General features: G+C 35.0%; 1 protein-coding gene across 2 annotated transcripts in view; it reads right to left on the bottom strand.

Annotated features, from left to right (window-relative positions):
• Window positions 1-2,556: 2,556 nt before the first annotated feature.
• The window catches only part of PTAR1 (protein prenyltransferase alpha subunit repeat containing 1), a 29,427-nt gene continuing 15,987 nt past the window's right edge, over window positions 2,557-15,996 (bottom strand). The window contains exons 5-7 of one of the 2 annotated variants that reach the window (XM_015615147.3): window positions 13,095-13,308; window positions 11,086-11,402; window positions 2,557-10,539 (exon numbers count right to left, since the gene is read on the bottom strand). In XM_015615147.3, the coding sequence (XP_015470633.1) occupies window positions 10,191-10,539; window positions 11,086-11,402; window positions 13,095-13,308 (880 nt within the window). In that variant the 3' untranslated portion in view covers window positions 2,557-10,190. The remainder of the gene's footprint in view (window positions 10,540-11,085; window positions 11,403-13,094; window positions 13,309-15,996) is intronic. The other variant, XM_015615149.3, reaches the window with a different exon arrangement.

Below are 15,996 nucleotides of genomic sequence, written 5' to 3'. Positions count from 1 at the left end.
CCAAGGGTATAAAAGGCAGAGCATCCATGCTGGAGATGAGAATGTGGTGGTTTAGTTCCATGCTCCCAGAGCTGCAATTTTTTCTTATTCAGTCTTTTGTTGTATTTAGTTAGGGTTTAATAAACCTTTGAAATTTTAAAAGTGAGCATTGTTTCTCACAGAGAACAAATAATTATTACAAAGTGCAAGCAGAAGAGAATGACCATGCAGATATATTTTTAACTTCTTTCCCTGTATATGTAAACAAGGTAACAAAATGACAAGACAATCCTAGAAACCCTTAAGTAAATTTGAGAAATATTGGACCTACAGCTCCAGTCACACCATATAATATAAATGAAATACAAAACTTTCTGACTTCAACGAGTTTTTTCATATGCCATTACACTGAAATATCCCAGCGCCACTGGGATTGCCTTTTTATTTCTTTAAGCAATCACACACTCTGATAGTTCTTTTATATTAATATTTTTTCATTTAATATATTATTTAAATGAACCTCAGAATTATTTGGATTACAGTCTGGAATGAGAGCTCTTTATAGAGCTACTGATTGCTCTGGTATACAAGGACTGGAAGAAAATTTACTTCAACATTAACTCAAGTCTAAGAAAGAGATCTAAACATCTAAGTCAGTTTTGCCAAGAAATTAACAACTTTTCATAAATGAAATCATAGAGCTGTACACGAAGTAGAAGACTATTTGAAAAGCCTAACTGCAGATCAACACTATCGATCCAGCTGTTAATGTATTTGTATGTGCATAATTAAAAAGTTTAAAAAATAATGAACATACCTCAAGTATCTCTTCATCCAGCTCACATTAGGCATCAGATTACAGAGGGTTCTTCTTCAGGTAATCACATAAAATTTATACAGCAGACTTTATATTCTAAAGGCAGTCAACAGGAAATCAAAGTACCATGTATAGTGGTACTTCTATATTACATCTATCTTTAATATGAATCAAGAAAGGTATATTTTCCTAACACAAGAGGTCAATTACCTGCTTTCCCTTCAATTGTAACAGCATAGAAATGGTATGGAACCTGGAAAGACTGGGAAAAGCTATTCTGGTTGATTCCAGATTTTAAAAAAGCCAAGCACACCACAGAACATCACGCTGAAATTTTAAAAAGTTAGAGAAACATAAACAGCAATCTGATGTCCAAATTCTGCAACTCTACACAGTATAGCCAGCTGTCTATTGCCAGAAAGAAGTATCTTATAAAGAACTAACTTCTGTTCATCTCTGTCCTTTTAGAAACTAAGCTTAAACAAAAACCTAGGAAAGCTTTTGAAAAAGGCCTAAGTGTTGGTGTTTAAAAGAACCAAAAGTAAGTCTGCTATCATCACCTAATTCACAAGAGAAAAATGAAGCTCATGTCAAAGGAAGAGTATCATCAAAGGGATTAGCAGTAATTACGAGGGGTGTCTTGAACAATGAATGAAAAGGAGTTCAGTGTTGTCAGAAAACAAGGTTTTTTAGGAGATGAAAAGTTTATTTATAAACTGCCAACATTTAACAAAAACAATATTACACTATTTTCCATTTTCTACAGAAATACAATAACTTACAAATGATGCTTAGTCCATTTTCTCACTAATACATAAAAAAAACAAGTCTGCTAATAAATAAGTGAAAAAAAAATTTTTACCAACCACCACCACTAAAATTGTACCTGTACATTTTGGAAGATATCTGCATAGAATTGTTAAAACTGTAAGGGTGCTCTTTTTTATTTTGTAAGTAATTTTGTACTACTAGGATATGCAGAAATTTAATTAACATGCAATACAAAATATTTGAGATAAACAAGGTAAAACTCAGGTGCGCACAACTGGAAAACAGTGCTAAGACGCCCTTCTATGTTTCTAGCTAGACATCAGGAAAATACTTCTTTATATGGTGGAATTTCTTATTCCCTTCACAGCAAAACCAGATTTATAACCATGAAAATCTGTATCTGGCCAGGCTCCACTGAAGAAGGACTAAAGGTGTGGCAAAAGTTATCCAGTACTAGATAACAACAGATAATTGAAGAATATTATGTAGATGCATTTTACAAAATAGATTAGCTGTTAGCTAGTGATAAGCAGTTGTGAGATGCAAGGATGATAAATGTGCAGCTGTTGACCATAAATATTGTAGCATGCCCGGAGAAGAGCAACACTCAGGCCATCCACTGTTTATTAAGACATTCCCATTCAATATTGCATCAGTTATCACACAGCACTTAAAACCTCACCAGTCATCCCTAAATATCTTGCACAAACCTTGAGTACTGGTATCTATTTGCTACTGATATTAGCAATACTTCCAAAACTAAAGTGTTATCCTGGTTTGCACACAGGTATATTGTATAAAAGTTTTTACCACTAGAAAATGTCAAAAATCATGGAGGCAGTGGAGAGAATGGGGAGTTTTGAGCTGGGACACGAGGTGGGGGAAGGAGAAAGAGAGGAGAGGAGAGAATAGAGGGGGAAAAAAAACAGAGGGGAAAAGGAAGCTTTCTTAGCTACTGATACCCTGTAGTACCCTTAGTTTTTCTCTAGCTGCCCTTTTATACCTATACCATTCTATAACTTCATTGGCTCCTTTTCCACAGTGCTAACAACTATATACACTAACTGGTTATTTTTTTATTGAAGCCATAAATACAACCATTTGTGAAAGACAAACAAATCCCTTGCAATTCATAACATGAAATAAGTCATAGCTATATGGTAGCCATGACACTCTCTCCACAGCATGGCCTGAGATCTGAAGCTAATGAAGTTGGTGGGAATTTTGAAACTCATTTCAATAAATGTCAAAATAAAGCATTCAGATCACAAACAAATAACCAGATCCTGCAAATTACTTCTATAGAATGACCATTCTAAATAAGGGTTTATGACTTGCTCCTTTCTGAAGAAATGAAGACCCAAATTAAGTAAGCCAAGATTGCTCATATCGACTATAGGCTTCCTTACATATTCTTTCTACCCAGCAGCTGTAAGAGAAAATGAGAAAAAAAAATAATAGAAGAAGTATATGAGAGAAGCTTTTTTAAGCTTTGCATTTAGGATGATGAGCAATACTTTCAGTAACGCCCTTTGATTTCAGGTGCTCATTTTAGAACACTTGGAATAAATCACATTGTTTAAGAGGAAACAGGAAAGGTGCTGAATTTTCCACTAAAACTGCTTCCTTTAAGGAAAGCTCTCAAATCCAGTAACTCAGAATCAGAAGATAATCAAAGTGAAGAGTGATTCTGAAAATATTTTATGTGATTTATTTTTACAAAAAGAATGTGAGAAAAATACTGAAAACAAAGTACCAAAAAGACTATTTGTTGTTAGAATTTAAATACCAATTTAAGTCACTAGTTACACTTTTCTCAGTCTCCTGTGATGCTGAAGTACTCATCCAAAACCTGCCTGTCCATTTCCTTTCTGGAGGACTCATGAAAAGTATCCCCTAGGTATTGTCTGAGCACCCCCAAATTTTCTCAGCTTGAAAGATCTTACAAACTCTCACAGTCTCAAATACTCTCTACAAGCACTTGGAATAAACACCACCACTAATAATTTGGTTGGTGTGTGCAGGCATTTGCCCAAGTATCATGATAATCAGGCAGATTAAGACAGAGAGGGGAAGCAATAGATCCCACTGCTTTCAGCAGGCACTCACCCTGCTGGACTAAGACTCAGGACAGGTTATCCATAGAGGAGTCTGTCAGCAGATAGCCAAATGTGGGTGATTTCTGCAGTGTTCACAGGACATAAACACAGTTCCACCATCCACCCAGTCACACATACATGCACACTTATTGTGGGAGAATAAATATAGATAATTTATTCACAGATAAATTCTTGACTGATTACCAAAAAAAAAAAAAAAAATCCCCATCTGACAGGAATTCATCCTATGACAAAGTAAGACCAGTGAAAAACAAACTTAATGCTTTACATTCACTATCCTGTAGAACACTTTCCAGTGTTTTACTGTCCTAATTTCAGTCTTTCTGCTACAAAATTTATTATTTATCTAATTTATCTTGGAAATCTACATAAAATTTACAATGGTCACAACTGTGCATCTGAGATTTTTCATAGAAAAAATATTGCAAAATATTATGTTGAAAACTAGTTGTATATCCCCTAATAAGAAAGCTATGAGAATTAAATATTTTTGCACATATCTTGATAAAATAAACATTTCCCTACATAGAATAGTACTCTGATGAACATGATAGTGTTACAAAATTAGAGTTTATTGGCTCACTTGAGCACTGTAGTGCTGGCACTACCTTGGATCTTAATGCTACTTAAAAACATTTAAGACATCTATTATTTTGATTATATGAAAGTAATGAGATTATATGAAGTGTGGTCCCAAGCACACTTTTCAGGATGACTACCCAGTTTTAAATGTAGCCATTTCAAAAAAGAAAAACTGGTACAAAAGGGAATGAACACAGTAGGTATATCTTGCTTTCTAAAAACAAATTCTGGTACCTCGTATCATTTATGTAGTTTTTTTTTAACAACAGGTTAAAAAAACAACATTCTTTTTATCTACTCATTACATGCAGCCATTCAGGAAATCTTAACATATTAATGATGTACCAATTTCATCACTTTATTCACAATGAAGAGACAGCTGTACCTCATCCAAGAAAAGCTCTTTGTTTAACTGTAATTATATTCCATCCAGAAACCTGCTCATGAAGAAAATATGCACCTCACTGTGGGTTCTCCCCACCTCTGTCTATATAGCAGGTTCCAGATGGTGCAGATAAAGATGTTCAACAAACCAGACTTTTCAAAAAGTTCTGTTTTCCAGAATAACTCTGTTGCATGTAAGAATCTGACAGCTATCAAAAAATATTTAGCACTCAGAATCCTAACAAAAGTTTTAAAATATTCAATCTAAGACCTATGGTGCATCAACACAGATGATTATTACAACATACTTTGAGATACTAACTACTCTACCGAATACTACTAGGAAACTCAGAGAATAAATCCAACAACTGTCAAGACCTTCCTGTAAGATTGCAACAGCAATTCAAGATGCAGAGTAACAATATGAAGCAGATAAAATGGTGAGGTCTACTGTACATTACTGGGTATAGAATCAACATATTGCAGTGTCAGGTAGATTATAAAATACTGTGGTAGACAAAAAAAAAAAGCCAGTTATTACATGTTTAGCTTTTTTTTTCTTTTTAGTCAATAATTATAAACTGTAAAAATGCACCCTAATTCACTACAATAGACTATGCCCTGAGAAGTAACATTACACACTAAGCAAAAGCCGTTAGGAAGTGTCAGGTCTGCAGTTCAAAAGTGTAATATATGGAATTCCCTCCATTTTTCAGCAATAGAGTTGCTTCTTCAGAGAAGAGACTAATGAAATTTTTTTCTAATTCTAGTTTTTCCAACTTTAACTACAAGATTTTTTTTTTAACCTTTCTCCTTCAAACTCTCCCTGGAAAACTTGGTAAATATTGATAAAGCTCTTGCTTTTCACATCTGAAAGAGGATATAAGCCTAGCATGAGGTTCTGAAATAACTGAGTCCAATGAACTCCACTTAAGGACATCAGTCAAAGTACTTTTTGGGAGGTAGTCAGAGTTACTCAAACACAAAATTAGGCCACCTCACCAATGCTTTGCTACATTCTTCTTTGCTGGTTGGAAGAACAGAGAAGAGGCTGAGAAGAAACATACCTCTGAGTGCACAGGGAAAATTACAGACAGGGACACTGAACTTCCTTTGAAATTAACTTGAATGTTAAATACATTTGACAATTGGTGAGTTACACCCTTTTCTTTGTATCTGACACTGAGAAAACAGTAAGATCTAATTATACATATCTCTCATCACCCACTGAGTGCAAAGATGCATTTAAAAGTGACATCTACATTTCAGTGTCAGTTCACTGCTTTTTCCAAAATTGCTCTATAATATACAATTCAGCAGTTGTGGGTTTTACTTCCCACATTTTAAGTGCAATGGTTCACCTACTAGATTTAAAAAAAAAACAACGAAGAAACACAACAACAACAACAACAAAAAAACCACTCTCCCCTTACAGAAGGCAAAACAAAACTAAGCAAACAACAACTTGCCCAAAAATTTAATCATCAAATCTCTAAAGGCTCACACCTTAAATTATTCTCTGGTACTCACATTTTGCTCAGTGTATTATATATTTTTGAAAAATAATGCTTTTTGAGTCTGGTTATGCAGACAAACCTTTCCAAAACCCTTTGTTTCTGTTCATCAGTATTATACAGTACTGTTTTAAAAAGTCATTAACTATCTACTTAGGAAAAAAAAATAAATCACTCCTATCCATAAAGTCTAGCTACACATTCTAATTAAGCAGCACTAGAACAAAACTGGAAATGCCAGAAATTTTGATTATAAGACAAAAATCTAAGCTTTCTCACTATATTATCACTTTGCTTATTTGTCTTAAAACAAATTACATACAAGGTAATTAATCAAATAGTATAAACTCACAAGTTACTTTATCCCCTATTTAAATGACACATGAATTTTGTTGTATAAAGAATATGTAAGCAGTCAATAAAATACAAATATGTAGACATGAGTACATTAAGAATATTAATTAGAGCAGCTGTAACAATGCATTCCAATAACTTCATACAAGTTTGTTATTGTAGCTATCTTTAATGCTGCATGTTTCTCCAGTGACTGTAACACACAAGACAAACAAAACGCCAGTGAAATAACAGTTACTGTATTTAGCAGCTGAGAATTTACCACTTAAAAACATGATTTCTTCTATTCCAAATTCTGTAGTTTCAAATTACATTGTTCCTCGAAACCCTTTGTTTCTAGTACTAACAAATTTCTACAAAGACTAATCCAGTGAACAAAAATAATCAATTCAAATGACACATACTACAGCAGGACACAAAATTAGGAAGATGCTGAACTTTACATGAAGATGTTTACAGTTGTACAAAGTTTGATTTTACATTTGAAGAAACTTCAGAGTTAGAGCTTTGTATTCTGCAGCTTCTGCTGGACATTTTCTCTGCAGGAATGTTCACTGACTAAATTTTTAGTCTCTGATCTCTGAAACATGAAACAGCTGAAATACCTTATGTAAAGTAGCTGTGCTTGGTATGTTAACTACCAATGACCTAAAGCCACTTTATTTGTTTTTGAACAGTGCCCAAATGGGATTCTGCAGTAACACCAAGTGGTTAGATAGGTATGCTGCAATGATCAACATTCCAGAACTTCACATCAGTTTAGAGCCTAATGCAGTATAAGTATTTCTTCAATCATTTCATGCATGAGGCTTCAGAACATTGACAGGTGGAAGCAATTTAGATACTATTTTCCTTTTTCATATAATTTATATTGTTACTATTAAAAAATTAAAGCTTGAATTTAACAACTTACTGTTTGCATTTCCTTCAAACAGAAAGATATGACTTGTTTCAATTTCACTATTTAGTTTTGAGGTCTGCAAACATTTCTAACTATTCTAACTGGATTTAAAAACGAAGTGAAGGGGAATATTTCCATCAGGTGCAGACTTTAGAAACCCACACTTATGAGTTATACTACAGCCATCAGTGTTTTGCAAATGTAGCAAGAATAACATCACTTTCTCTGATCAGAGTTCTCAGAACCTTTTCCAAGTACTGAAATTCAATGCAATCCTATTCAGTTACAAAGGACCAAATTCTGTTGTCCTACAAGAATACATTACTTGTTCTGACATGAATAGGAACAACATACATGTATTTGAGGGCACCTGCTTAAATGTTAATGATACTTAGTTCAAAAGCACAGAACTTCCACCGTACACCTCTAAGAATGTTAACTAAGACTCCAGATTATAGTCTGGAAGATCTATATAATGAGTTTCATGTCAGATTTTAATATTAGTATTTTCTTCTGAAAGCCTCAGTCATTCTAGTGCAAGAAGAGAGAATCTCTTCCATTCCACGGAATAAATGTTTCAAGAATGGTTCAAGAAATGTTTCTTATCGTGCTCCTATTTCTGAGATTGCTCCTATCACTATGTTTTTCTCATGAACAGGTCATTTTTGTCAAGGTAAACAGAACACACAAATACATTACTAAGTAGTCTAGGACCAAGATACCTTGCCCCCTGGACTTCACACTTGCCAGGTTCATATAGTCATTAATGGGATACTGTTAATCAAGCTGACCCAGGCTACTATACATACTGTAATGAAGCATCCACATTCAATAAACATCAGGTCCCGCAGGATGTGTAAAAGTTCTTGCTCAAGTTAAGTACTTAAGTTCTTAAGACTCCCATTTCTACTTCAATCTCCTCAAGCCAATCCCACACTTCCTTCAGACAACAATCATAGTCTTCTGCTACTATAACTATCAACCAAACCACCACAGCATCCCACAGCACCTCAAAGCTAATGACCATGTCATTATAATATCCACACCTATGGAGAGGCAGGGGTGGATGCCCTCTGACACAAAGCTTTGACATGGAGATGCTCAAGCTTAGATCAGTCTTATCTATGTACTGTAAACAGAAGAGTGTACATTTAGAAATGTCACTGTTAGCTACATGGTGCCTGAATCATGAACATACTATCAAAGACTGCAGGTGGTCTGTTTTCATCTTGAAATGCAAGAGTAAACTTCATTCATCAAACTACTTAGAAGTGCAGGAACTTCACATTTTGAGTGCTTTTTTGATTCAAAGTGACACCGTTTGAGAAGGCTACATGTGTTTTTTCCTCCCTCATAGTTTCTCTCTCTGCCCAACAGAAACAGCATCTTGAAACTTATGGTCAAGAGGCATTTGCAGCAGGAGATAAATAAAGCAATTACGACAAGGACACTAACTTGAAAATCTAATCCCCCCAGAGAATTGTCTGCTTTTCAAAGAGGCAATGTTGCCATTGTATAGACTTCCACAGTTGTGGAATGTTTCCCCTGGGTCTGTGGACCAGCACAACTCTACTAGTGTAAAAAAAATCCCTTTTACAGACAAGTTCTAAGGAAATGACAAAATACACCATTCATATTTGATTTCAAATTCCCTTAAAATTTACAGTTATGTAAACAGAGATGTATGGTTGGAGTAGAGCTCTTCCTTAAGGGTAAAAAAGGAACAAGCAAAAAAACAACCGAAGAATGAAGCTCTTCAAAAGAACAAAAGGGAATAGTTAGCTCCTTCCTCGCTGTCACTTCTATTTTCAACTGTACAGCCTCAGAAATGAGTTGGAAGAGGTACTTTGTACTCCATCCAATATTGGACTTGTAGGGTCTTGGTTAAGTACAATGTGTGATTTAGCAGGGTGAGAATCTGTGATGTAAATAGGACATAAGAAATGCGTATCAAGTGTGATTAATCCTGGACTGTTGAGATTAAATAAATAAATAAACACCAAGTAAGAAATGAAGGTAAAGCAGTCTGTTTTAAGAAAACTATTTCCAAATACAGCCAAATACAGCTCTGACCGTGGGTGAACATGTGTTTGAACAATTTTCTGCCACATTTTCCTATATCTGCTTATCAAGATTTCAACCTCATGCCTTCCTATCAAGCTAACATGGCAATCAGTAAGCAAGCAGAAACCCAGTTAAAACAGTAATAGGCACGATAGGTCTAAAACTGTTACTGGAGCCTTCAGAAAGAAATACTGTATTCTGGTGTCCTACCAAAGACTGCTATACAAAAATAATAGCACTCACCAAAATACACTCTGGATCCAATAAGCATCCAATAAGCATGATGCTATACAGGAACAAACAGGGAACAGATTTAGCCGACATTGACAGTTTCTCACATTCTTTTTTCAGACACTCTGTTTCACAAGCATTTCAAACTTTTTTTCTTTTACCTATTTTTTTTTTAAGTCAAATGATTCAGAGTCCACCTTAATGAATGTAGAAGTTAAAAAAAAAGAAAATGTCAGGGTATGAAGCTGGTAAGAGTGGTTTCTTTACGAGATTAAATAACAAACTGCATTTGCTTAATAAAAACATATGCCAGTTCTTTAATAAAGTGACAGACTTCTACTCTGAAATTTAGCTTTAGGACTGACCGTCATAAGAGAAAGAAACACAGAGCTAGCTAGCACTTGCAACCAAGACATGCATTTGTGTCTGAAAAGAGAATATTGCACTAAGAGAAGAACCCTGAAACACTTCCTTCACTGACCTAGAAAAGTAACTAACCATTTTCTATAAGCAGTAGCAAACCTGGCTTGATCCACATCCCTACAAGTTGATAACACTTTATCAACAAACCGGTATTCCATTTCTGGACCAAGAGAGTCCTGCACAGGAGCACGTTTCAGGCGTTTTGTTTCTTGGGTATAGCCTTGTTTGCTGCTGGATTCATTCAAACCATCAACATCCATAGCTTGTGCCATGTGACCCGTTGCAGGACTGTGATGGGAATTACTCAGACTTTCATCACTGCTGTCCACAGATGGTAACGCCGCACTCACGAGAGGAAGTTTGTTGCTTAAGTGCTGTTGAAGGTAGAATACACACCTTCTTCAAAGGAAAAGAAAAAAAAACAAAGTCATGGACTGAAAATACACAGCTGTTGCTGCTGAACTGTTTCAATTCACTTGACATCCCACCAGATTTCCCTCACAGACAAAATCTGCTGTCTCTGCGCATGCTGTACTAGAAAGGACTCCACATCACTTTTGCAAATCTACTGTTACCTGGACAGGAAACTGAATCCAGCTAGTAAACAAAACATTTTCTGCAGCCAATCCTCTGTATACATATTGTTCGTTTTTTTGTTGTTTAAACATTGAAAGTGTGAGGAGGCTCATTAAGATCATCTTGTGTCTCCTACACAAATTATATGGACAAGTGGAGCTTACACCGCAAGACATTTAAGCCAATTCAAATTTCCCACACAACTGTTCTGATTATGCTTTTGAACATCTTCTAAAGGCTTAAATACATACCAAATTAAAAATCTTTTAATGAGTGGTGCTTCCTAAAACCAGAAAAATTTGTTTGGAAGTATCATGTGAAGAATCATCCACAAATCAGAAAAAATCTCTTTTGCCTAAGTACTCTTACCTATGACACCACAAGGTTTCATGCCCCGGGTAATTATCGATCAGTTCACTGCAGAGTTCCATCTCTTCATCCAAACGGCGGGGGAGATCCAAGCTTTGCTCCTCTGCACAAGCAGCTTCTGTTCCTGCACCCTCTTCCTCCTTCTGAAGGCTAGTGTTTTGCTCGTTTACCATTTGATTTTGTACCAGTATGTTATTGTCAGTCACTGTTCTGTGTATCAAGGAATTGAGTAAGAACTGACGGTAATGAAATCCACTATGGTCCGAGACATGCATGGATACCCAATATTTAGTGGATGAAAGTTCATCGAGGAGAACCTGAAACAAAAAAAACAGGGACAGTTATCAACCAGTATAAAGGACAAACTTACCACTACGGCTTCTGTATTAAGGTAACCTCTTCCTTGGGGATTTCAGCCACTGTGGTAATGATTTAAGAATACACAGAAAAATGAACCAGCACTGAGCCTTTTCTACTGTGTGCTGAAAAACATCTTGGCAACCCTGCAGAATACAATATTTAATACTTCCTCCAAACTCCAAAAAGGCAGGTTTTTCAGAAACCTGCCCACAAGCTGAGTGGGAAAAATCCCCAAACCACTTCTGTTAAGAAATAAGCAGTGCTTTAAGAATCTCAGAATGGTTAGTAATAAATACTATTTAGAGGTGGCAAAAACTACATTGCTATTAGCTTTAAGTATTTTACTTTTTTATCCAGTGGACTGTGAGGGTCAGAAGGTAGGTGAGTTGCTTGAAAGGAAAAAAATCTAATTTATACCTTCATTTTCCATGAGACAATGTCAACCATAACATTATGTTTAAAGTCCTAGAGCTGTAAAATACAAAAGTACTTGTCCATAATAAGGTTGCTTGATTTAACTACTAAAGAACCCCTAGAAAGGCTTTCAGAACAACTTTAGTAAATACTTAAATTGCCAATTGTAGCTGTGTTTTTAAAACTGCTGTCTCCTAGGAATAGTCTCTTAATTCTGAGTGCTTTTAAAGCTTCAAAATTCATTTCTGGAGAGAAATGGCAAGTTTGGCTCCCAGACAAAGCTTTTACTTTGCTTTGCTTTCTTGTTAGAGCTGGTGGTTTGTTTTTATTCACAGGCCTTAACCTCTTTCCTCACACTGCTTCTCCTCTGGAGCTTAAACGATCCAAAGAGATCAAAACTTTTCCGTTCACTTCTAAAGACTTTTGAAAGTAATCTTGATAATTTTATGGTACACTCTTAACTTCTTAGGAAAGAAGGAGTTTCTTCTACATAAACTTGCTAACACCATTCAAATTCTGCAAACAAAACTGAACAAACTGGATTTTCTATATTGAAAGACAATAATGTTTTTGACTGTCTAGTGTAAGAAAGAAGAAACATCTATATCCTGTGAGAAAATCTTCCTCCTGGGCCAAAACTTTAGCATTTTAAATCTTTTTCCAAGAGCTTGAGCTGATTCGGAGATTCAGTCTACAGTAGCATTAGGATTATCAAACCAAAGGAAAAGGAATAACTAAAATCCTATTACACAGCCTACCTCTTGAAATCCTCCAAAGCAGGTCAACAGCTTTGTTAATGATAAACCTGTTTTGAGAAGGCATATTTAAATGATAATACAACATAAAATTTATGTCTTTGGGCCTCTGTTTCCTTGTACACTTCAAACTACAGACAAAGCTTGTATTACAGCAGAAATACAGCCCTAAATAATCCAGGTACTCCTTAATTTCAGGCAACCTTGCAAGAATTAAATGGCCGTAGAATCAGTGACTATTTTATCTGCCAATTTTTTTGCAAGGTTCCAGTCCTGCATCTTGTTGAAATTTATCGTACTTTTCAGGTATTCAAACACAGAAATTGCTGAAGGTGGAACATGAGACATCAAGCAAGTAAACAGCCTCTAAAGAATGGTACGGATGGGGTGAGAAAAGCCAAAGCAAAGCTGGAACAGGACTTAGCAAAAGGTGCAAAGAGGACAAGAAAACGTAAGAATTTATTCACTATTGTATTATACCTTGACAGTGAGCTTTGCCAAATGCTGTAAAACCCAGATGCGATGGGACCAAGCATTGTAGTTGCTTGGATATCTCCCAGCAGCCTCAGAGCAGACATTCATTTCCTCCTGCACTAGTCGGTGAATTCTCTCCGCAGGTGCTGCTCCCAAGTTTCCCTTAGTTGCAAGGCTGGGCAAGGAGTTTTCCTGAATTAGTTGTTGCAGCACCCATCGCCTGGTTAAATGATGTAAAGTGTTAATGGTGAGAGAGCAATTTTAAGAGAAAAAAATGGTTCATCATTTGCATAAATCGAATCTTTCCAATATTTCCATTCTCTGAACTACACTGTAGCTAGGTAATGAGTAATTAACAACCATCTGAATGCTTGCCACGCTAAAAGCTATGACACAACGATCACACCCCAACACTGCTATCAGTTTGCTCACTCTAAGTGATCATGGCTACTTACATTATAATAAAATAAAACAAAGAAACAGCAAATTTACGGAAGGGTGCAAACTATGTGTGCGAGAAATTTTTAATGGGATTCTCTTTCAAAGTCTTGCATAGCACTAAAATGAAGCAGCCAAAGTGAGATAGAATGATTTAATAAAAAATTAACTCTGCTTAGTATCTTTTACATCTGACAGTGCTGCACACCACAATTCAAGTTAGTTTCTGTATATCACCAGCAGTAGCAAAGTCCAAAAGACATATGGTTTCAAAGGCTATAGGTATAAGTAAAACAGATTTTTTACTTATGAATTACACATATTTTATTTCATGTGTCTGAGGTAAGTACAGATTCCTGGATGTTTTGTTTTTTTAATTTTACTTTGGACAAAGTTTTAGTAGTATTTTTAGAGGCAACCTCAATACTCCATCTGCAGCCCCAACACAAAGATGTGTAAATTTCCACAGAACAGGCCATGTCAATGGAATTGTAATGGTCCAATGTGGAATGCTCTGGAGAAATGGAAACCCTCTGGTGTGCAGCGCAGAGGTTATCCTGTTTTGTACGCACTCACATCAGTTCCAAAACCATTGAATTCCTGCTTTCAAAGGTGCCAACATTTATTTTAACTCCAGATTAAAAGCAATCAATAAAATAAAAGTAATAAATTCACTTTCTTTAAAGAGAGAATTCTATTTTGCAAGCCATATTTAAAATTATGTATCTAGATAAACATATATAAAATAGCTAAGTTAACCATGTATTAAAAACAAATTACTCATCTGCTTTCTCTCTCATTTGAAGACATTCATAATATGTTTGTTTACTTGTACATTGTATCTTTTTCACTCAGTTATCAAAAAAGGACAAAGATTGGAAGACAATATTAAAGATAAGAATGCAATTTCAAACTATGTTTCTAAACAGAATATTACAAGCAGTGTATGCACACTTTCTTCCTACACACTGTTTGTTTTAAATAAAGGTGTACAGCTATGCAAATCATGCTCTGTTGTATAATAGTATTTTATGAAATGTGGTAATTTTGAAGATTTAACTTTTCATTTTTAAAAATGTCTTTGATCCAAACATCACCTTTTAGTATTTTTTTTACTTCAGTCCACAGCTATGCAAGAAATGGAAAATTCAAAAATAGTCTAGCCAAAAAAATGCAAATTGGCATAGACACTCCTAAACAAAAGATGTGTATTATTTCATTAACATCATCTTCTGAGTAAAACCATAAAGACAAATTATTTTGATTCTGTAATTATTTCAGTTTCTTAAAATAAACATGTTTTATGAAACAAGGAAATCTGATAAATTATATATGCAGAAGAGAGTGAAAAATACAGACTTTACAGTCTCTGTGGCTACAGCATCCAAAAACCCACAAAATTAAATTAGAGCTACTTTCTAGACAGTGCAATCACAACCTCAGAAGATTTAAAATATATTTCTGGAACTTGATGAATATCATGGAATTATTTTGTTTTTCTGAAAAATTTCCTCTAATTAATTTGGAGTCATTTTGAATACTGCATGTTCCTATTGCTCTCACAATTCCTGGAATTACTACAAACAAATGAAGGATTCGTAAGTGACAACTGCACAATCAATAGATATACTGACTGCATATGCACCAGATATATCTGAACCCCCAAAATATACAGCAGGAGGTCATCTCACAAAATGAATGACAGGTATTTTGACATCTTCAGTGAGTGTATCTGCCACGTATAAGAAAAAAAACAATTTGTTTATGTTTTATTAAATTTTATTTGTAATCCCATTATAGGTTTTTGCATTTTCGGTCTGAGATTTCATACAATGGGGGAATAGGAAACCCAAAATTTATCATAGAGTAAACATAGGAAACCCATAATTAATTATGCTGATGCAGAGAAATATTTTTGTGAATCTTATTTTCTAATATGTATCAATCATGGTCAGCATATCCACATCCAAGACAAACATTTGTGCAAACACCCTCAAATATACTTTTCTGATGGAGGGAAGCAAAAGAAAGAAAAACAAATTATGACACCACCAAAATACTGCTAATTTAAGTTTGCATGGAAATTATAGGCAGAATTTTTATTATTCCTAAAATGCAAAAATAAATATAAAGAACTTAACATTCTGACTTATTTGATAAAAACATATTTATCGTCATAATGATATAGATGGCACCAGGTTCAGAAGCATTAACATGCAAAAAAAGTCTTGTTTTTCCAGTGTTAGCTACTAGGTAGAAAAATATATTTAAAATTGATGGAATCAAAATTTTCTGGTTGAGAATTTTAGGTGCTGCAAGACATGATAAACCTCTAAGGAAATTTATCCCGCCTCTAAAGTTTATTTAAAAAGTATGCTGCAAAAAAAAAGTGCATATGGTTTCAGTTCTAAGTGCAGAATATAGACAGGTAGCTTCAAAAGCCTAAGTACAGTATCCTGCAATGACAGGT

Source organism: Parus major, chromosome Z, assembly GCF_001522545.3.
Source record: "Parus major isolate Abel chromosome Z, Parus_major1.1, whole genome shotgun sequence".
NCBI classification, from domain to species: Eukaryota; Metazoa; Chordata; class Aves; order Passeriformes; family Paridae; genus Parus; species Parus major.
The sequence above is the reverse complement of the archived record's forward strand: the minus strand, read 5'-3'. Positions and strand labels throughout refer to the sequence as shown.